Below are 23791 nucleotides of genomic sequence, written 5' to 3'. Positions count from 1 at the left end.
TGATTGGTAAACATTATTTTGGATGGTCCCATTGACATTGCTAACGCATTAAATGAACACTTCTCAACCATTGCAGAGCGTATGGCTTGTAGCAGTAGTTTCTGCCCAGAAAAGTCATAGTGCCATGTCTGATGGGGGCGATTTCTCCACTCCAGTTACTGACTATCGTCACGAACGCAAGTTTCTATTGTCTGAAGTCACTGAAGCTTTTGTAAAAAAAAACAGATTGACTCAATGCCAGTCAGAAAAACTACAGGCCTAGACGTAAAGCTCTTGAAACTTGCTCGTCCATATGTATAGTCACATTATTAATTTATCTATCAGAAGTGGTCAATACCCTGATGCTTGGAAACATGCTTCAGTAATTCCAATACACAAAGGTGGTGATAAAGGTTGCATCGGTAACTATCGGCCGATTTCCATTCTTCCGATTGTCTCCAAGATTATGGAGAGGGCGGTGCACAATGATCTGTACTCATACCTTGATGAACACAATATGATCCCCCTTGCCAATCAGGTTTCAGACCTCAGCAATCAGCAGAGACCACTCTGCATGGATTGATTAATAATTGTCTCATTGCATTAGAGCATGGGCAAATCACTGGTACTGTTTTTATTGATTTGAGCAAGGCCTTTGATTCAGTAGATCACAATATTTTATTGGAGAAGCTACATTCTATGAATTTGTCTGCCTCTTTTATCATTTGGTTTACGTCCTATTTAACTGATCGAAAACAGTCAGTTTGCATAAAAAAATGCTGCTCTGAGACCCTCCCTTTCAGAACCGGGGTTCCTAAGGGCTCTATTCTGGGACCCCTTTTGTTCATAATTTACACACGTGATATAATATCGCGATGCATTCGATCCCCAAAACTGTCAGTTGCACATGTACGCAGGCGACTCGACAATAATATGTAGCTCGTCCAACCGTGAGGAAATTGAACGTAGCCTCAATACAGCTAGGGTAAATATTTACGATTGGGCCGCTAAAAACAGGTTGACAATTAATGCTACAAAAACTAAGTCAATGATCATCGGCTCTAAACACAAGGTAGCTTCAACTGACCTTAACATTGTCATTAATAACGGTACAAACGACCATGCACGTGACCTTCCGGGCTAGTTTTACTTCCAGCCGTCTAAAAAGTAACTTACCAAACCAAATTTAAATCTTTTTTTTTTTTTTTTATAATATTAACAAATAATTATTGTCTAAAAAGATCATGTATTCAAATTATCGCTACAAAATGTAAATAATGGTGAAAAATCTAACGTAAGATTCGCATTCAAAGAGTCCGTGTAACGGAAGCTTGTTATATGGCCCCACGGCGTGGAGCAATCAGAACGTTCCAAGATATGCTTATGTTCCAAAAGATAAGGTTATGTTCTAAGCTACACAGCTACTCAGCTACGCTTACATTCCAAGTTTTGCTTACGTTCCTTCAAGTTACGCTACTAAACAAAAGGTACCCTTTTAATCCAAAACTTCGTGTGACAAGGGTGATTTTTCTTTCATTATTATCTCGGAACTTCGACGACCGATTGAGCTCAAATTTTCAAAGGTTGGTGTTTTTATGTATATATTGAAATACACCAAGCAAATGTACTGGTCTTTGACAATTACAAGTAGTGTCTAATAACATTGCTTAATCAAGGCTATAAAATGAAAAATTTGCTATGTGCGCCCGATAAGCACAAAATCGACCGTTAAGCAGCTCTATGAAATTTGGCCCTGGGCCCAATTTAATAGCGCTGCTTAACGGTAAGCAAATTTGCGTGCTTACTGTAGCAGAAAAATGTGCTTAAGCCTTAGCGTCTTTCACAGGTTAGCAGAAACATTGGGCGGCCATATTGCGTGTTTACCGCGGATTTGCAATGTGACGTCATTTATTTCCTTGCGGTAAGCACCGGAAGGTTAGCATGCTTTTTCGTGTGCAGCGCTATGAAATAGAAATGACAAAGTAAGCACAAAATCGGCCGCTAAGCAGCGCTGTGAAATTGGGCCCTGGTAAGTCTGCTGCCACCAAGCGTCCCAAAAGTCTCTCATTTGGGATCTATAGAGGTGCTTTAATAAGCAGACATTTTGTGCTAAGCAGATCATAGCAATAACAGGAAAGATTGTCCGGCCGTGTGACATGGTATACTTTGGATCATTTGCTTTTATTAGCGTCTTGTATAAAATCGAGAGACATGCAATGCTTGGGTAGTAAAAGTAGAGAATGCTTGGGATTGGAAATGGCGCAGCGACATCGAAAAACAAGGTTGTTGTGAGAACGAGGTTGAGTGTCAAGGAAACCCGATTTGCGTCATTGTATGTCATGGTCCAGTTTGCATGTTGTATCCGGGTAAGTGTTTTTTTCACTGCGTGCTAGCTGCAATGGGTTTTTCCATTACACCTGCAATTCTGTTTAATATGACTGGTGGTGTATCTATTTGTACAATCGATTGTACTTTATTTCGAGATACTGAAACCTGAATTTGTCATCGACCGACGGAAGATTGCTCATTTCAACTAGATTCTCGTCTTCTATGTCACAATGTTTGATTGAGGTAGGCACGTAGGGTAAAAAAGGGAGGCAATAATAATGTTGTATTTCGTATTTTAATTCATCGTTTATCATTATGACTGGCAAAACTGGGGGTGCGGTGTAGTGGGCAGTGGTCGTATTCAGTACGGCCTAGAACTATTTGGGTTTCGTCCGCTATATCGTCTCCCGTAACTGAGACCGAGACGATCGATAGCGGACGAAACCGAAATAGTTCTAGGACTATAGGTCTGGAGTACTTCTAGAAACTATAAGGAGCCCTATATATTTTCTAGAATTAGACTACTGGAGTACGTTTCGTTAGGAGGTCCTGTTTTCGAGGTGTCCCTAAAATCGTGGCAAATCGTACCTCTCTGTCTGTGCGCGATGTAAACAGTCCCTAGATAAAAATTGTGTGGTTTTATTTGCCAAGCAAAGAGTCTCCTCTCCCTTGACCAAAACTTAGAAACACGTAAGGCTTCACTGGATATTTGCACTTGTAAATGCAAAAAGTTTGGTATTTTAGGCATTTCTACAAGCTGACAAGGTACAAAAATATGTCATAATGTTGAGGCCATATAAAAATATTTGCCCACTGAAAAATTTTCATCAAACACTATTTCAATTCACAATTCATGATGATCATCAAATCATGTGACTGAATGTTTTGCTGAGCATTCTGGAAAAAAAATACAGAGGCTTAAAGAAGCCATGTGCCTTATATCATTTTCTATTATTTTTGATATTTTTTTTTAACCCTCCGATCAATATTATTATCAATATTAAAATTTAAACGATCAGCTTGTTGATTCAATTATCACTGTTTATTTATACGCTTTATTATAAATTTTAAGACAAAAAAAGGGGAAAAAAATAAATAAAAATCAGATTTGAAAGCCAATGATTATTCACACTTTTTATTAAATTATTTATTCTTGTTTTTTTTTGCAAATTACCATGGTAATTTTAAAATTTCACTAAAAAATATTTTGAATAAAACAAAGACAACTGCTGGCTATAGAGTCATACACAGAGTCTCAAAGAACACTTTTAGTCACTGTAGATGTTTCTTCCATGTATGGCTTCACCGAGAAATCATGCTTTCTTGTTTGCTGTGAAAACAGGAAAAACTCAAAACAAATGGGGCCAGTTGAAGTCATCGAAGATCGGTGTGTAGTGTGAACATTTCAATGTCCATCAAGTTTTAATATATGTTTGCATACTTCATATAAACAGAAGAAGGTAATTAGGGCATCGGTTGATAAGGCATCATATTTTTTTCCCAATTCAAAGAAAAAGGCATAATAGCGTGAATATTCATGGTATTCACTTAATACAGTCCCCCAGTACCTTTGAGACCATTCTAACCGTCGTGATCATTTTGTTTATGAATCATGAAGGTAGATGTTTCGTTTGGTAGAAATTTTAAAAACGCTTATTATTGGGTCAACTCGGTCTGAAGTCAACTTGGTCCGAGTCGGTCCGAAGTCAATAAACGATCGGTCCGAATCCAACTCGGTCCGAATATTATGTTTTGTTACTTAAAATTAAATAAATTGACGAAACAAAATCTCGGCGACGTAAACAAAAAAAAAGTTTCCGTATGGTGCCACCGTTTTTTTCATTCAGTATGAAAAAAATATTTTATCTAATTTACCGATGGAGGTAGAATTTCCTCAATGAGATTCTCTTTTTGTAAAAACCAGTGAAAAAGTGGTGGCGCCAAACGGAAAGTTATCCAAAAAAAAAATCCATAGGGCATAGCCTCTAAACTATTAGGCCTATATGGAGGCAGAGAAGTTCAAATACATTCAAGACTTGCCAGTCATCTTTTTTTTATGAGATCAAGAAGACTTTTCCGGGCTTAAAGATGCTATGTCAGATTTTTGGCCGATTTGACCCAAACGTTTTGATTTAAATTTCAATAAGTATTTTGATAGGGGTTGAGAAAGTTACAAGCTATCATTTGAGCCATTGCTCGAAAAAGTCTGCCAATTATTAGTAGCAGTGAAATAAAGTGCTCAAATTTAGTTTTTGTCAGGATCCCGACAATAAAAAAGTGACCAATTCTTTTGTGTTTTATAAGAAACGTTTTAAATTTTCGTCATGGTTCTTGACCATCAAGTAAATATTTAACTTTTTTTCGTTAAAGCGGGTGATACTCTTTTAAATACCATTCACTCAAAACAAATCAATTTTTTAATGTTTGGGGCCAAAAATCTGACAGCATCTTTAACCTACCAAGTTTTATCCCTCAATACAAATGGATCTTTTCTATTTTTCAGTCTTTTTTTAAAATGAATATAACACGGATAATAAATCATTTGCAGTTGAACTTGTTGTCATGAATGCCATGTGTCAAAATTCACGCAACTCGCACCCTCAACACTAGTGTAAATGTAGCAAGATTCGGACCGAGTTGACTTCCGACAGAGTTGACCTCGGACTGAGTTGACCTCGGACTGAGTTGACTGCGGACCGAGTTGACTGCGGACTGCGTTGACTAGGACTGAGTTGGTTTTGGACCTAGTTGACCGGTTCGCGTAAATATCATTACCCTCCTCCTGACGGTCTTCGGGAGGAGGGATTCGATGTCAAAACTACTAACTGGGGCATGGTCCCTATTTTATTTATTTTTTTCGAAATTTTGTCATTATCGGTCATGTACTCCTTTTTTTCGAAATTTTGTCTTTATCAGTCGAGTACGACTGATACTGACAAAATTTTCGGAAAGAGGAGCACAGCTACTCAGTTACTGGTTCCACTACAGGTCAAGATCTTGTGTGCAAGTGTTGTTTTGAAGCACAGGTTCGTTGTAAAACCAAGTAATTATTGTGTTTGTTTCGCTATCATCTCCACGAACGTGTACTAAGCCACCAGGGGCCAACTTCATAAAGCTGTTATTTGAAGCAGAAAATACTGCTCAACAATGTTCTCTTTTATTTCTAAGCAAAACTCGATTGGGGCACCTTGTTTGTTTGTTTGTTTGTTTGTTTGTTCATTCGTTCGTTCGTTCGTTCGTTCGTTCGTTCGTTCGTTCGTTCGTTCGTTCGTTCGTTTGTTTGATCAAAGCCATTATACACTTGCAGTAAACAGTATTTTCAAGTCCCACAAGAAGCTGACTGCAGACCACAGGTTGTTGCACTGTTAAGCCGAAAAATACTGCTTGACAAATTACTTTGCTAAGCAACAATTGAAAGGGGCACAAGTCACAGCAATGTAAACTTTCAGGTAACTTTGTTAAGCAATAATTGTCGTGCTTAGCAAGTTTTGTGCTGATGACAGGCTTTAAGAATTGGGCCCAGGCGAAAAATACTGCTTGACAAATTACTTTGCTAAGCAACAATTGAGAGGGGCACAAGTCACAGCAATGTAAACTTTCAGGTAACTTTGTTAAGCAATAATTGTCGTGCTTAGCAAGTTTTGTGCTGATGACAGGCTTTAAGAATTGGGCCCAGGTGAGTTTGAATCAAACTAAAGACATATCCCACTTGGTTTTTTTCACAGCTGATTAGCTTCACAAGACACAAGTAATAATTGCGTAATTGCTTGTTTTTTTTATTTAAAACAATATCAGGATGTGAGTTGGTGAGTCTTGGTGATATAGAAGTGGAACTGACGCTCATTCTGTACCAAGTGACCCCCAGTTGATCCCAGTTGACCTCCAAGTTGACCCCTCCATCATGAGGATCCTACCATCAATGAGTTTATCTGCTGCAGTCTTCAACTGCATCATTATAATAAGCATTCAATGTGTTGTTGGACAGGGTAAGTTAAAGTATATAAAAAAAACAAAAAAACAATTATAATAATAATAGTAAACATAGTTTGAAAAGCTTCTTGCATAAAGAAAATCTCAAAACGCTGTACAGAATTGTTGTTACATGTTATAAACAAAGCTTTTAGAAAGAAGCAAGATACAGCTCTTAAAGACTCTGGTCACTATTGGTAATTGTAAAAGACTAGTCTTCTCACTTCTTCTCAAGTTTGAGGTCAATTGGTCATCAAAGTTGTGAGATAATAATGGAAGAAAAAACACATGTGTCACACAAAGTTGTGTGTTTTCAGATGCTTGATTTTGAGACCTCAAAATCTAATTCTGAGGTCTCAAAATCAAATTCTCTGAAAACTACTTCTTTCTCGAAAACTACGTTACTTCAGAGGGAGCGGTTTTTCTCAATGTTTTATACTATCAACAGCTCTCCATTGCATTTACTCATTTCTCAAAAACTACAGCACTTCAGCAAGTAATAATTTTTTATTTTAAGTGAAGCCTTCTTATATCATTGTCTTCAAAAACCCTGTGGAAATTGTGTTTTTGTATTTCAAAAAAGACCCTGATCCTTTTAGAATGTGTTGCATCATGCTCCCTTCGTTACATATGCAAGGTAAACTGTACATTGTAGCTCCCGATAAGTGTAATGTGTGTTATTTTGTTTGCATACGGTGTGTAGATGAGTTCTCAATAAGACTTGTTGGAGGAAGCTTCTACTTAGAAGGCCGTGTTGAGGTGTATGTAAACGGTGCATGGCAGTGTTTTAGCTAGGATTTGAAAAGTGGGAGTGCAAAATGAAAAACAGGGAGTGCAATATTTTTAGAGTCCAAAATTTGTGTGCGAAGCACACAACACGAGCGCGCAGCGCGAAGTCCCTTACGGCCGGGGTCCAGGGCCCGCTTAAGGGCCCTGGGAGCTCTGGGTACTTTAGAAGCTCTGTGGTGGTCTCTGATGCATTTCTGACACCTATTTTTCCAGGTAGAAGTGAGCTACTTGTGTGTGATTTTTCCTTCTTTTTTTTTTTTTATAATAGGTTTAAGGGAAAATAAGGAATGTAAACCTCAAACAATTTTGGGTTCGCCTGCGATTTTGTTACAATTCCGGAAAAAGAAAGGGGGGAAAAATAATAGTAATAATATTTTTTTTTTTTTTGACGATCTTATCCGTTATTTCTGCCCTTGAAAATGCTTTTTTCCTCACCAAAAACCATTTTTATAGGTTCTTGATTTGAAATTCGGTTGTGTAAAAGAAATTCTTTTGCAATTAAATGTTTGTGATTTTAACGATCCGTCGGCGACGCACATTTTAAAATATATATAGGCCTATATATTTGGCGAGAGCGATGTGTTTTTGTGAAAGAGGTTGTTATTCAGCATAGGGTATAACTGGAACGAGGTTGAGATTAGACCCCAAACATAGAAATAGAACCAATGAAGAAAGCACGTCGTCCGGACGTACAGTGTGTTCGCTGGTTCCCAATAATATCTTTCGCTGGTTGTGAGGGAATAACAGGTACCAGTTTACCATGGCCTGCCGGCGATCTCAGATTCGTGCCGCGCCGCTCATTGGTTCGTGTGCAAACCTGCACGTACACAGTACACAGTACACATGGTGCAAACACGTGCATTGTTTTTTCAGTAGACTTTCAAAAGTCTCCACACGTGTTATCTTTGCTGCACCAGCAAGCGCATTACACGCAAACATTATTGAACCGTACCACTATAAACGAAGCAAGGAATGAGGCAAGTTTATACATCTGTCGCTGCTGCTGCATGCATGCGCGATGCCAGGAAGACAACAAGCCGTAAATTGGGCCAGCTGCTGGACGGCAATTTATTGTTTAGGTGCCGGTATTTCATGAACGACGTGTGGGGATCCGGGATAATAACAATTACAAAGGTAAACTTACATTGTCTGACTAGAGAAGAGGGATTAGAGAAATCCAAATGTATACCCCCAAAAACCTACCCCCCCGAATTTTATAGCAAATTCACATCGCACTCGGAGACCACAATTTTGAAAGGAAAAAAAACGGAATTCCGGTTTAAACCGGAATATTCTCATGCCTGATATCTAGATTACACAAACGTATAATTAAATAGTGCACGGCTAGATTTACACCGCCAGGCCGTGCTTGAAAAAATAGGCCGTGATTTCACAAAACTGGCCGTGCAAAACACGGGTGCACGGCTCGCTAGCTAAAACGCTGGTGCATGGGGAACAGTGTGTGATGACCAATGGGGCATCAATGATGCTACAGTGGTGTGTACACAACTGGGCTATTCAAGTGCACAATCAGCCAAATCGTCAGCCTACTTTGGTCAGGGTAGTGGAGCCATCAATTTGGATGATGTTGCTTGTACCGGCACAGAGACCACCATCGCCCAGTGCTCATATAGCACAAGTAACAACTGTGGCCACAGTGAAGATGCTGGTGTAATCTGCACTGGTATGTATACAGGGTGTGTGGTTGAAAGTAACAAACAATAAAAAAAGGAAAAGTCCAAATCGTTTTGTAATGTAATGTAACATATATTTTGAGCCAGATAGTCCAAAAACATCAGAAATATATACTGCACAGAGGTACTATAAAGCTAGGTGAAGTGGTTTAAATGCTGTATAAGCGTAGAATACCTATCACTACATGGAGTCACACGCTCACAAGCCAAAATTCCTTGCTAACTGAAATATGCTTGGCGTAAGCGCAGAATTTCCGCGAGTGCCGATATTTTGCTTACAACAAGTCGAGCCATGAATTTGGGCCCAAGATAGGAGGGGACCATGAGTTGTTTTTCCTTCCTGTCTGCTGCTTCATTTGTCTCCTGTGTAGAGCCTCGCTAGCAGCCTGCTGGGATGCCTGTCTAAGAGCTGTCCAAGTCCACTGTGGAAAAATGGAAATTTTGAGAAACCCTTCCAAAAAGGCAGAGACCGTGTAAAAAAACGGCTGAGGTGTCCCTTTGAAAATTTGAAATGAAAATAACACTCCAAGTTGACCAGAAATGATGCTATATTAATAAAGAACCAAAAATTGAGGTGCAACACAGCCTCCCATTATATCGTTGCAATACCCGCTGCCAAAACATAGGATACGAACTGCCTCTAGCTACTGGGCAACCTCGGTACTCGGTAGTCTAGTTGGTAAGATACTGCTCTAGAATTGCATGGGTCGTGGGTTCGAATCCCACCCGAGTAACATGCATGTGATATTTTTTTTCACAGGACTCTGGAAAGTACCCCCCCAAAAAAAAATAATATTGCCTCCCATTCAACGCTTGATGAAGTCTTAGTATATCTAATGCAGTCTTCTGACGAGCCTATATTGCTGTATGATTCAGTAATGGTTTCAGTTTAAGGAAAATGTACTTGATGAGTAAATATTACTTGTTAGTTCAAGTTTTGATTGTTCTGCATTGCCAACATGTCATTTTTATTTTGTAACTCATTAACTGTAACAGGTTCGTATTCTGTGCGACTTGTTGGAGGAAGCTCTAGCTCAGAAGGCCGTGTTGAGGTGTATGTAAACAATGCATGGGGAACAGTGTGTGATGATTATTGGGACATCGATGATGCTACAGTGGTGTGTACACAACTTGGCTACACATACGCATCATCAGCTGAAACGGGAGCCTACTTTGGTCAGGGTAGTGGAGACATAGTTATGGATGATGTTGCTTGTACCGGCACAGAGACCAACCTCGCCCAATGCTCATTTTCAACAAATCACAACTGTGGTCACGGTGAAGATGCTGGTGTAGTCTGCAGTGGCACCTCGGGTATGTTTGGGTTTTTGTACAAACATTTGAATCGTTTGTGGAGGTGTTCTGAATCAGCCAAACACCAACAGCTATTTTGGTGGTTATTTGATGAATTTGTTTTCATCCTCTTTTGATACAAACTTTTCTGCGAAAAAAAACTTTACATGTAAATGCATTTTTTGTTATGTATGTACATGTACGCTCTTTAAATAATAATTGGGCCCAGGATAGGAGGGGACCATGAGTTGTTTTTCCTTCATGTCTGCTGCTTCATTTGTCTGCTGTGTAGAGTCTGATTAGCAGCCTGGCAGTCATGTGACACCAACATTTGGGTTGTTTTAATGTTATAACTATTTAATCAGTGTTTAGTCTTACAAGGCAATAATACAATACAATAAGCATTTATACAGTGCCCCACAAAGATCGGAGCGCTTTAAAATTCATGGTACAAACAAACAATACAATGATACAAAAACAATACAAGTAAATAACAAAATGACCAGATTAAAAAGATATCCCCCCTTAAAAAGTGTGCCATCACGAAGATTCATCTTTATACTTTTGTCTTCCAAAGATGTGTATTCTGTACGACTTGTTGGAGGAAGCTATAGCTCAGAAGGCCGTGTTGAGGTGTATGTAAATGGTGCATGGGGAACAGTGTGTGATGACTACTGGGACATCAATGATGCTACAGTGGTGTGCAGACAACTTGGCTATTCAAGTGCAGTATCAGCCAAATCGTCAGCCTACTTTGGTCAGGGTAGTGGAGACATAGTTATGGATGATGTTGATTGTACCGGTTCAGAGACCAACCTTGCCCAATGCGCATTTTCAACAAGTCCCAACTGTGGTCATAGTGAAGATGCTGGTGTAATCTGCAGTGGCACCTCGGGTATGTTTGGGTTTTTAAAGTACTGTACATGTAAATTTGAATCTAGACAATTTGTCTTTATCCACCCCTCAAAATGTTTTATTTGTACTCGTGTGTGTAATACTGTAAACATCAAAGGATAGTACATCGTTTGCCCTTGGGGAGAGTTCATTTGTTTGAATCCTCTTCACCTGGTCTTCATAATGTGAGGTAATGACCAGAGCCCAATTTCATAGAAATGCTAAGCACAAAAATTTGCTTAGCTTGAAATTTCTGCCCCGATAAAAACAGGATTACCAACCAATTTCCACGTGATTTTTAGGATGAGCAAACATGGGCTGAATACAAACGGTACATACGCCACTTGTACTATCAGGCAGGACTGCGATCCTCCAACCCTTCCTTGGTGTCGTGGCCGAGCGGATAATAGCACCGAATTCAAGCTCTGGTGATTCTGTTCAGTGGAGTGTGGGTTCGAATCCCAGTTGGACACTTGTGTCCCTGAGCAAGACACTTCACTATAATTGCTTTTCTCTACCCAGGGGTACATGGGTACCTGTGAGGGCAGAGTTGGTTCTTGTGGCTGGTTTAGCCTTGATTGCGCTACATATTTGACGGCACAGGCTGTATTCTCCCCAGGGAGCTGAGATGGTTTAAGGAGTGATTTAAGGCCCAGTGACCAGGGGTAATAATGTTGAAGCGCCAGCGCGTCACTGCATGACGGACCTGAGCGCTATATAAGAAGCCACTATTATTATTATTATTATTATTATTATTGTTGCTGCTGCTGCTGCTGCTGCTGCTGCTGCTGCTGCTGCTGCTGCTGCTGCTGCTGCTGCTGCTGCTGCTGCTGCTGCTGCTGCTGCTGCTGCTGCTGCTGCTGCTGCTGCTGCTGCTGCTGCTGCTGCTGCTGCTGCTGCTGCTGCTGCTGCTGCTGCTGCTGCTGCTGCTGCTGCTCTCCATCCATCTTGCTGCTGGAAATCCCACTTCTGACACCATGTAAAGGATTGGCTTTGACTGTTCTTCAATTGCCAGCTGGGAAGAGAGGGAAACAAGAGGAGACGGCGGTTCAATTTGATCTGAATAAGAACAGCACTGAGGCATGCTTAGCCACACCAATGTGTGTTTTTATCAAGGAAGAAATTTCATGCTAAGCAAACTTTTGTGCTTACAGGCTTTATGAAATTGGGCGCTGGTTTCAGATGGAAATCTCTGAAGAATAAGCAAAGGTATACTGGAATGAATAATTGAGGGAGTTTTCAGATTGACACTTGTTTCCTTGTTACAGGTTCTTTTTATATTTTTTTTGTTTTTGGAGAATTTAAAACGTTTGACTTTGCCTTTTCACAAGAATAATTCCCAAAATTAGACACCCATCCATCTTTTTATCTTTTGTGCTGCGTTCCAGATTTGTCCAGACGATTAACCTTTATAGTTTTGTCCTGCGTTATAGTTGAAGATTGGTTTGCTGTGCGACTGAATGATGGAAGCTATAGCTCAGAAGGCCGTGTTGAGGTGTATGTAAACGGTGCATGGGGAACAGTGTGTGATGATGATTGGGACATCGATGATGCTACAGTGGTGTGTACACAAGTTGGCTATACATATGCAGTATCAGCTAAAACGGGAGCCTACTTTGGCCAGGGTTATGGAGACATAGTTATGGATGATGTTGCTTGTACCGGCACAGAGACCAACCTCGCCCAATGCACATTTTCAACATATCACGACTGTAGTCACGGTGAAGATGCTGGTGTGGTTTGCAGCAATTTTTACGTTGGTACAGGTAAGTAGCTAGCTATTGTCCTAAATAAATAAAATAAAATTTAAATAATGATAATAATCTAAACATTTAAAATAAATCAACACAAATATATTTGCACGAGATAATTGTGAGTGATGTTTTAAGTTTGCATGGCGTGGCTAATAGAAAATAACTATGACTGGTAAAATGTGTTCACACAAACCTCTGTAAATCTCCTTCGGGAAATAGTATACTCTGATCGTCTTCTGGAGACCGCTGGACAACCGATGATGCTGTGGTTTGGTTTAATACAGCTTTAGGGATGAACAGTTTTGGCAGGAAGGATCCAATCTGGTCTTGTTAATTTAAAGGCAGTGGACACTATTGGTAATTACTCAAAATAATTATTAGCATAAAACCTTTCTTGGTAACAAGTAATGGGGAGAGGTTGTAGTATAAAACATTGTGAGAAACAGCTCCCTAAGAAGTAATGTAGTTTTCGAGAAAGAAGTAATTTTCCACGAATTTGATTTCGAGACCTCAGATTTAGAATTTGAGGTCTCAAAATCAAGTATCTGAAAGCACACAACTTCGTGTGACAAGGGTGTTTTTTCTTTCATTATTATCTCGCAACTTCGACGACCAATTGAGCTCAAATTTCCACAGGTTTGTTATTTCATGCATATGTTGAGATACACTAAGTGAGAAGACTGGTCTTTGACATTTACCAATAGTGTCCAGTGTCTTCAACAGAAGAGTTGTCCCATGCATTGAAATTAAATAACATCACAAAGGTGTGGGCCCAGGGTCCTGTCCCAGAGTAGTCATGAATATCTGCCCTGCCCTCTCCTCTCAGAACACATTTGACCATCCTTGCACTTTCCATTGATCGAGCCTCGTTAACATGACCTAGCCACATCCCAGGGAATCAAAACACATTTTAAGAAATTCAGAAGGAATTTTTGCCACCCTCTGTTCACTTCACGCTTTGTGGAAGATTTTTAGGGAAAATAAACACGAATGTAATCCTGGGGTTGTATCGCTCCAGAGGAAGGACATTTCTACATCTACAAAAAAAAATTACATCATCAAATGCGTAATGGTAATGTATACGCACCCAAACTTGAACAATGATTCTCTCGTGACACTCTTCTATACAGAATATGATGTGCGTCTTGCGGGTGGTACTCGCAATTCAGAAGGGCGTGTTGAGGTTCATGCAAACGGTGCATGGGGAACAGTGTGTGATGACGATTGGGGCATCAATGATGCTACAGTGGTGTGTAGACAGCTTGGCTTCTCTGGTGCAACATCAGCCAAATCTTCAGCCTACTTCGGGCAGGGTAGCGGGGAAATAATTCTGGACAATGTCGCCTGCACTGGCTCAGAGAGTAACATTGGGTCGTGTTCATCAAGCAGTCCTAACTGTGACCATAGCGAAGATGCTGGTGTCATCTGCATTGATGACGATTATCGTAAGTTTTTATTTTGTGTAGTTTTTCAAAATCATCTCACCACCAACTGCAAGCCTATATTATCATCTTTGAGAGGGCAAGGCCATTTTCACTTGTAAAGGGCACATCTACTTCAAAATCTAAATATTTATTTGAAGGGTCACTGTATATCCAAGAGTCATCAATGTCACAGTCAACCTGAGACGACTGTAACGTGAAACGCATTTACAATTGCTTGACATTTATTTGCAAGTGCTGGGGAAATTGCCCCATTCCTGGCTTCTGTGCAATTACTTTATCTCAAGTTCTACTGAAATAAAAAGAAGAGCTCAATACAACTAGCAACTGCTTACAGACACTGGACACTATTGGTAATTGACCAATCTTCTTACTTTGTGTATCTCAACATATACATAAAATAATAAACCTGTGAAAATTTGAGCTCAATTGGTTGTCGAATTTGCCAGATAATGATGAAAGAAAAAAACTCTCTTCTCACACGAAGTTGTGTGCTTTCAGATGCTTGGTTTCGAGACCTCAAAATTTGATTCTGAGGTTTTGAAATCAAATTCGTGGAAAACTAGACATGGTGTTCGGTTTCCGGGAGTAAAAGCCTGGATTAAAAAACAATTATTACACCTTGCTTTGTTCTCAAGACTTGTAATAAATGATTCAAATTGCAAAAACTGTCAAAACAACATGATTACGTCATCTAGTAAAAGTGTATTTTTGGTGACATCATCGGTAATTTTTTTTTTTTAAACCAGACCTTTGCCAGACTTGTATGCTGTGATGGTAAAGCATCAAAGGATGTATATTTCAACCTAAAAGGCATTAAATAACGCCTTTTCAAATAATTTCACAGTCACTTCCGGTTTAAACAGGTCAAAAGGTCAACAAAAGTTCACCAACATATCCATTTTTGTAAAGTACGAAAAGCCCTTTCATATGATGTATAGATTGTCAAAATAGCTTATGTGGTTTAGGAAGTATGAACTTATGAAATATTGACAACTGTAGAAGAGACTTACCCTAAGTAAGGGGCATGTATGTTTTAAACGCCTTGAACGAAGACTATTCTACATGAAGCTTTTTCGCGCTCTATGGATGATCACTGGAGCGTGACTCTCCTGCACCGCTAGCAAACTACACGTTGTGTGTATACCTACGTGTAATGTTTTTGCACATACCAATGGGGGATTTACGTTATTCTGTAGACGTGAATTTTGAAATGTTCAACCTCTCTTTTGAGCCGGAAGACAAAATCAAAATGGGGTCATGTCTGTGAGGCGTTTACGGCGTTTTCAATGAAGATTCCTATGATGTATTGATTGTAAGAATCGGTCATGTAAATCAAAAGTTATGATTTTTTGAAATAATAAACTTTTAATATTCATAACTCAAGAATTGATGACGTCGTGCGAAGTTTCAAGTTCATATGATTTTTGGAAAGATGTTTCTGTAAGGGGACAAGGGACGTACAGAAGAACAAGAAGAAGTATCAATAAAAACTAGATATAGTGTTTGTAGAAACAAACACTAGGTGTTCGGCTATTGTTGGGTCAGTGTTTGAATCAATGAAAAAAGTGTTGCTGATAGCTCGTCAAATTGCAAAGAAATCAAATCCAAACAGTTTTCTCGATGTGTAATAATTTTATGGTAAAGCATCAAAAAGTGTACATTTCAACCTAAAAGCCTTTAAATAATGCCCTTTCAAAGCAGTTTACAGGCACTTCCGGTTTAAAAAGGTCAAAAGGTCAAGAGAAGGTCACCAACATACCCATTTTTGTGAAGTACGTGAGGCCCTTTCATATGATGTATAGATTGTCAAAATAGCTTTTGTGGTCGAGGAAATGTGAACTGATGAATAATGACGACTGGAGAAGAGACTAACTAACCGGAAGGGAAATGTTTGTTAAAAACGCCTTGAAAACAGACTACGTACGTAAAGCCCTTTCATATATGATGTAGATTGTCAAAATAGCTTTTGTGGTTGAGGGCATAGGAACTTATGCATGATGACGACTGGAGAAGAGACTAACTAACCGGAAGGGAAATGTTTGTTGAAAACACCTTGAAAACAGACTACGTACTTAAAGCCCTTTCATATGATGTATAGATTGTAAAAAAGGCTTTTGTGGTTGGAGCCTTGCATAATGACGACTGAAGAAGAGACTAACTAACCGGAAAAGAAATGTTAGTTGAAAACGCCTTGAAAATAGACTAAAAACGAAGCTATTTATAGGAGAAAAAATAAAAATAAATAAATAAATAATACAAAATTTGGTCGCCAATTGGTCTCCCATCCAAGTACTGACCAAGCCCGATTTTGCATAACTTCAGTGATCGGACGGGAACCGGTGTTATCAACGCAGTACGGTCGTAGATAATGTACAATAAATTTGATTTGAACCAGAAGACAAGGTCAAAAAGTTAAACGCCTTGAACGAAGACTATTCTACATTAAGCTTTTTCGCGCTCTATTGATGATCACTGAAGCGTGACTCTCCCGCACAGCTAATACACTCCATGTTGTGTGTATGCCTAAGTGTAATGTTTATGCACATACCAACGGGGGATTTACGTTGTTCTTTAGACGTGAATTTCGAAATTTTCAAATTTTTGACAAAATCAAAATGGGGTCATGTCTGTGAGGCGTTTACAGAGTTTTTAATGCCCTTTCCGATGATGTATTGATTGTAAAAATCCCTCATGTAGATCAAAAGTTATGATTTTTTGAAATAATAAACTTTGAATGAGTGTATCTCGTCAACTGATGACGTCATCGTGACGTAAGAACTTTTGTATCATCTACTGGTTATTGTCTACCTGTGTGCAAAGTTTCAACTTAATGCAAGCTTCGCATCTATGCTTTTTCATGCGGACAATCGACAGCGAGAAGAATAAGAAAACCCCCCCCAAAAAACAAAAAAAACGAACAAAATCAATGAGTTGTTCGGGCTGTTGCCCGAACACCTAATAAAAAATAAAAATAAAAATAAGAGGTGTTCCGGGCTGTTGGCCCGAACACCTAATTACATCTTTCTCGAAAACTACCTTACTTCAGAGGGAGCCGTTTCTCACAATGTACTATACTATCAACAGCTCTCCATTGCTTGTTACCAAGTAGGTGTTTATGCTAACAATTATTTGGAGTAATGACCAATAGTGTCCGGTGCCTTGAACTTGTAGTACTTTTATATTTCATCAGCTGACTATTACGGATTATCTGGAGCAGCTATAGGAGGTATTATTGTTGGAGGTGGAATTGGCGTAGTTGTTCTCATCGCAGTTCTCTGTGTCTGCTGTTCACAAAAAACCACAACCCAGGTAAGCTTGTCAAAGTTACAATCCAGCTAGCACCCACACACCCAGTAATTAGGACGTTACCATGGATGAAAAATATTCTGCTTTTTGTGGGAATTCCGGCTGTGAAAAAAGCGTCTTTTGTTGTCAGTTAAAGGAACACATTGCCTTGGATCGGACGAGTTGGTCTATAAAAAGCGTTTGAAACTGTTTGTTATGAAATGTATATGGTTAGAAAGATGTTTTAAAAGTAGAATATAATGATCCACACAAGTATTGCTCAAAATTGCACGGTTTCCCTTTTATGTCGCCAACTATCACGGTCGGTCATTTATGGGAGTCAAAATTTTGACTCCCATAAATGGCCTACCGTGTTAGTGGACGAAGTATAAAGAAAACCATGCACTTATGAGGCATCTACTTTTACAACATCTTTCTAACCATGTGCATTTTACAACAAACGGTTGCAGACAGCTTTCCAAGACCAACTCGTCCGATCCAAGGCAATGTGTTCCTTTAAAGGCAGTGGACACTATTGGTAATTGTCAAGCCTTCACGGTTTGTGTATCTCAACACATGCATAAAATAACAAACCTGTGAAAATTTGAGCTCAATCGGTCATCAAAGTTGCGAGATAATAATGAAAGAAGAAACACCCTTGTCACACGTAAAGTTGTGTGCGTTTAGATGGTTGATTTTGAGACCTCAAGTTCTAAACTTGAGGTCTCAAAATCAAATTCGTGGAAAATTACTTCTTTCTCCAAAACTATGGCACTTCAGAGGGAGCTGTTTCTTACAATGTTTTATACCACCAACCTCTCCCCATTACTTGTCACCAAGAAAGGTCTTATGCTAATCATTATTTTGAGTAATTACCAATAGTGACCTCTGCCTTTAAGACTTATTTAAATCTCTGACTTTCGGCAAATGGACTTTTGACTCTTGATTCTCCGGCATTTAAATTGGCTGCATTGAAAACAGCGGGGGGCGAGTCATATACTTCAATAACTACTCTGGCGAGCGAGCGAGTCAACAAATTTGTTCCCTGTGTGATATTGTTGAGGTTTTTTTGTGATTTTTTTTTAGATGTTTGGAAAGTTGTTTGCAAAGTTACAGATGGGCTGGTGTAAAAACTTGCGGGGGCCACACAAAGTGATCTACCACCTTTTTCACGGTGTACCCAAAGATCCCTACTATAGGTAGTGGCTTAAAACACTGAAACAAATACTTCTGTTTAATTTCTGGTTTTACTAATTGGTTTCTAACCGGGCAATCTCAGTGGGCTAGTGGTAAGTAAGACATTATCTTCTCTAGAATGTCAAAGGTCGTGGGTTTGAATCTCACACAAGTGATCTCGTATGGAGTTCTAGTTTTCCAGGACTATGGAGTGCATTGTGTCTGCAGTGCTTTACACACATTGGTGTATGAGTAAAACAAAATAATATTCTTTAGCACAGATACAAATTTAACATGCCTTACTATGAATTCTTCTGTATTTTGTTGTTTTTCACAGGCACGAGGCAATTCAGTACAAACGCAGAACCAGTCGGTCACAGTTCATGCAAGGTCCGGTGTGACTAACATAGCCTACGTCGATTCTTCATCAGTGTACTACAATCCATCCCAACCGACTGTGACCTTTAACCCAACACCCCAAGGGGCGGCACCCCCTCCATCCTACGGTGATGTCATTGCAATGCCTAACAATTACCCAAAGGTCCAATCCAATAATATATTTACAGTTGGTGCCATAAACCCAGGTGTTACACAACCTGCCCAAGGTGCTGTGTATAATCCACCACCTAGTCAGGGTACTGCCCAACCCTATGGTGCGGTACCCCAGCGCTACCTACCACCTAGTCAGGCAGCGGCACCCTACCCACCACCACCGGGTGACACTACCACATCTTTCTACCCAGCTCCAAATGAGACACCTTACCCGTTACCAGTGGAAACACCTGAGCGCCTATAAAACCAAGAGCAGCTAGGGACAAAATAAAAACGCCAACAAATCCTTCACCATCTGTGCCACATGGTTCTTTCATGGACCAAATCATTTATCTTGACGAGGTCGTGTCTTTGATGAAAGTGGTTATTGTCTTCATGGAGTCATTCACATTTTTTAAAAGAATTTGTTTTTAATTTTCCAGTTGGGTGGTAGGGGAATATCCATGTCAGTTTTGTGTTGTGAACAGAAATTCAAATTATAAGGATCTATGTATTTGTCATGTAAGACAAATACTTAATTCTTTCTGTAGTGCTTTGTCACAGAATAGCCCAGATTTCACCCTTTGATTACATTCTGTGACATTGCACTCACATGCATTGAATATTTGTATAATATAGGAGTCCTATAATAAATGTTCAAGGCATCCTGCATTCGGCCAGTGAATCATGGCAGGATAACGTATGACGCATCCACAAATCATTGACAATGATCTATGCCTTGAGTGTTCACTGGTGGATAACAAATGTCATGTTGTATATTCCATGTTGGAAAAATAATGTGTGAATGAGTAAATTTTAAAGGAACATGTTGCCTTGGATCGGTCGAGTTGGTCTTTGAAAAGCGTTTGTAACCGTTTGTTATACAATGCATATGGGTAGAAAGATGTTTAAAAAGTAGAATACAGTGATCCACACACATTTGTCTCGAAATTACGTGGTTTTCCTTTTACTTTGCGAACTAACATGGTAGTCCACTTATGGGAGTCAAAATTTGACATGAACATTCGAATTTTTATTTTGAATATCTATTTGTATAGATTCAAGAAAGTTATAGATAAGATTTGAAGTACACCAAAATCCCGCAGATGATAAGTACTAGTTAATTTAAAACAATAATTCAATTGTTGTCTGGATCTGAACATTATCTCGCTTCCATACGCGTCATCTTGCATGATTGTCCATGGCATTATGCAATTGGGTTTTGTATGTTTTTGGGGCTTTTTTCATGTTCAAAGAGAGCATCATTTGTCAAAATTCTTCAAGAAAAAAATCAACGAAAACAAAAAACGTCTTTTTGAGAAAATTGGGCTATCAAGCCATAAGTAACTTAAAACTGAAGTGAAATGACCACTTTGCCAACCATTCCAAGAATTGCTGCAGTTAATATATGTAGCAAGATAAACTAAGACATCCCACAAACTAAACGACAAGGGTTCATGTATTGTGTGTTTTATATTAAAACATTTTTGCAGTGGGACCGTTGTCAACTATTCTAGCATTAGACATTAAAGCATGACAACATCACCATTTGAAGCATTGACAAGTCAACTATTCTAGCATTAGACATTAAAACATGACAACATCACCATTTGAAGCATTGACAAGTCAACTATTCTAGCATTAGACATTAAAGCATGACAACATTACCGTTTGAAGCATTGACAAGTCAACTATTCTAGCATTAGACATTAAAGCATGACAACATCACCATTTGAAGCATTGACAAGTCAACTATTCTAGCATTAGACAATAAAGCATGACAACATTACCGTTTGAAGCATTGACATGTCAACTATTCTAGCATTAGACATTAAAGCATGACAACATTACCGTTTGAAGCATTGACATGTCAACTATTCTAGCATTAGACATTAAAGCATGACAACATTACCGTTTGAAGCATTGACATATCACTACAGAGCTAGACTATAACAGGAACTGCTGAGCTTGTTATATGGGAATCGATTTACTCTATGGATTTTGAACTGTAAAGGGAATCTATTCACATTATGGGTTATGATTATGTACTGTGGAAATTAAGCAAAACAGGGTCTTTATTGCACAAAGAGCTAAGATTTGTCTGAAGTGTTTATCAATCTTAACTTCTAATGTAATTTTCGGTTTCAAACCTTACACCGATATGTGTAAGGTAAGCACTGTATACATGTACTCGGTACTTTCTCGATTTCTGTGGGGAAAAAAATCACAGGCATATTACTTGAGTGTGATTCGATACACATCAGTAAGAGGTTAAAAAGAACAAATGACATTCTTTATCCCCGATGCAAAAGTTAAAACATCTTCATGTATTAAATCAATGATGTACCTGATGCTTCTCTGTGGTATAGCGGAAAGACGTCTGGGCCCAATTTCATGGCTCTGCTTACCGTAAACACATAATAGGCGCTTACGGAAGCAGGAAATTATGTGCTTGCGGCAAACTTGGCTTCTGCGCGTGCTAGGCATTCTGCGCTTACAAGGCTAGCGCAGAAATTCAGCGCTTGCATGTTAGCGGGGAATCGTGATCGTAAGTGCAGAATTCGGTGGTAAGCAGAGCCATGAAATTGGGCCCCGCTCTAGCAATGCAATGGTCATGAGTAGATTGTTTGTTCACAGAACTTTGGGAAAGTAAAAAGTGTACAGTGCATCGGAGTAAGGGTAAAAACAAATTGTATTCTTTACTATTGATGCAAAATGATGTAAATTTTTAGAGGGTGTGCAACAATATTTCCGGGGTGGTAGCGAGCCCTTCCGTTTGATTTTGAAAAATAGAGGATCTTTTTAATTTAGAGTGTTTTACAATTTAATGTATGCAGCTTGTGTTGACAATATTATAACCGCAGTAATGTGTGTGTGTAATTTTACAAAATGATAAGGTTTGCTTGATGGGTGCAAGTACAATGTATGCTGTACCTGCTTTTTAACTAAAAGGTTTTATTTTGATGCAAGGTTTTCGGTTTCAGTTTCAAGTTTTGTATTTTTTTTAACAATATTATTTTTACATGAGTTTTTTTCCCCATAACTTTTAAAGTGTATTATATAAAATCTATTTTCACCATTGTCTTTCAAAATATAGATTTCTAATTTAAATAAAGTCTTGCCTTGTTTTTACACAATGGCGTAAATTGTTTAATGTATAATGCTGTCACAATGGTAGCATGATAGTTTCACTATGTGTCGTTCTACATAAGTTTATCAGTACATTACTCCATTTTCACGTAACTATATAATTTACTGTTCATATCTATATTTATAGGTACTTTTTTATGCTTAATATATACGTATATTTTTAAAATGTAACCTTTTCAGCCAAATTTATATTCAGACTTTATTAATAGATACACATAGCAGCTTATTTTGTAGGGTTTACAGTTATTTACACAGGGTCTTCATTGTGTTAAAGGCAGTGGACACTATTGATAATTACTCAAAATAATTATCATCATAAAACCTTTCTCGATTACGAGTAATGGGGAGAGGTTGATAGTATAAACCATTGTGAGAAACAGCTCCCTTGAAGTAACGTAGTTTTCGAGAAAGAAGTAATTTTCCACGAATTTGATTTCGAGACCTCGAGTTTAGAACTTGAGGTCTCGAAATCAAGCATCAGAAAGCACACAACTTCGTGTGACAAGGGTGTTTTTTCTTTCATTATTATCTCGCAACTTCGACGACCGATTGAACTCAAATTTTCACAGATTTGTTATTTTATGTATATGTTGAGATTTACCAACTGTAAAGACTAGTCTTTAACAATTACCAATAGTGTCCACTGTCTTTAACACAAGTATTTTAATATTTTGATGTATAATGCTGATAGTTTAGGTGATTTTAAACTCAATCTATTTTCACTATATTTGTAGTTCAAAATAAGTTTCACCAGTACTCCATTTTAACGTACTATACTCTTTACTATTCATATATATTAATATCTATTTTGTTAGTTGCACCATGATGCAACTTGCTCTCTAGTCCTACCCTTTCATCCCTGCATTGTTATCGGACAATGCTTACACCTTTATGGTCCATTTATCCATCCTTTCATACTAAAAACCACTTGTCCTCATTGGTCCATAGCCACAAATTGTTTCTGAAACTTTGATTGGCTATAATTTTCCCGCTTCTTTCTGGATCCTTCTCTTAAACCCTTTCCTTTTTTTTTCTTTTAATAGATATGTATTTGTTTGTACCTGTTTTATGCCTCTAAAGAAGGTCCGGTTCGGATCGAAAGCTAAGGCCATCTACCCTACTCATTATATATTTACAGTTACCCCTATATACTTGCGGTTAATGTATAATAAGTAGGGAATATGGCCTTAGCTTTCGATCCAAACCGGACCTTCTTCAGAGGCATAAAACAAGTACAAACAATCACATATCCATTTATAGAAAAAGAGAGGGGGAAAGGGAGTAAGGGAAGGATCCAGAAAAAAACGGTTAATATAGAATATACTTTTTAAATCTAACCTTTTCAACTAATTAATATATTCAGACAAACATATCGGCTTCTTTTTTTCTCTTTTTTTTTCACTTGCACCATGTATATTTTGCACCTGATTGGCTGACGCGTCATGACGGTCCCATGGTTTCACGCGTGCGCCCAGCCACAGTGCGGTAATCTTCAAATTTTCTG

At 38.7% G+C, this 23791-nt stretch overlaps 1 protein-coding gene and 1 non-coding gene across 2 annotated transcripts; both read left to right on the top strand.

Moving 5' to 3' along the window:
• Positions 1–2388: 2388 nt before the first annotated feature.
• On the top strand, positions 2389–20024 carry LOC117289255 (deleted in malignant brain tumors 1 protein-like). Its single transcript, XM_033770297.1, has 8 exons — positions 2389–2550; positions 6103–6293; positions 9756–10073; positions 10630–10947; positions 12380–12712; positions 13831–14145; positions 17336–17454; positions 18944–20024. Exons 2-8 carry the CDS (start codon positions 6209–6211, stop codon positions 19400–19402), a joined length of 1947 nt encoding a protein of 648 aa, XP_033626188.1. The 5' UTR covers positions 2389–2550; positions 6103–6208; the 3' UTR covers positions 19403–20024.
• On the top strand, positions 9421–9493 carry Trnas-aga. The gene has a single exon. It is a non-coding gene; the product is annotated as a tRNA-Ser (tRNA).
• Positions 20025–23791: the final 3767 nt, after the last annotated feature.

Source organism: Asterias rubens, chromosome 4, assembly GCF_902459465.1.
Source record: "Asterias rubens chromosome 4, eAstRub1.3, whole genome shotgun sequence".
In the NCBI taxonomy this organism is placed as follows: Eukaryota; Metazoa; Echinodermata; class Asteroidea; order Forcipulatida; family Asteriidae; genus Asterias; species Asterias rubens.
Note: the sequence above shows the minus strand (reverse complement) of the source record. Positions and strands in the feature narration are given on the sequence as shown.

Coding starts and splice junctions, on each gene's coding strand:
- LOC117289255 (XM_033770297.1), top strand. CDS start 6,209: ATGAGGATCCTACCATCAATGAGTTTATCTGCTGCAGTCTTCAACTGC. Junction 10,074..10,629: donor AGTCTGCAGTGGCACCTCGG/GTATGTTTGGGT, acceptor TGTCTTCCAAAG/ATGTGTATTCTGTACGACTT. Junction 10,948..12,379: donor AATCTGCAGTGGCACCTCGG/GTATGTTTGGGT, acceptor CCTGCGTTATAG/TTGAAGATTGGTTTGCTGTG.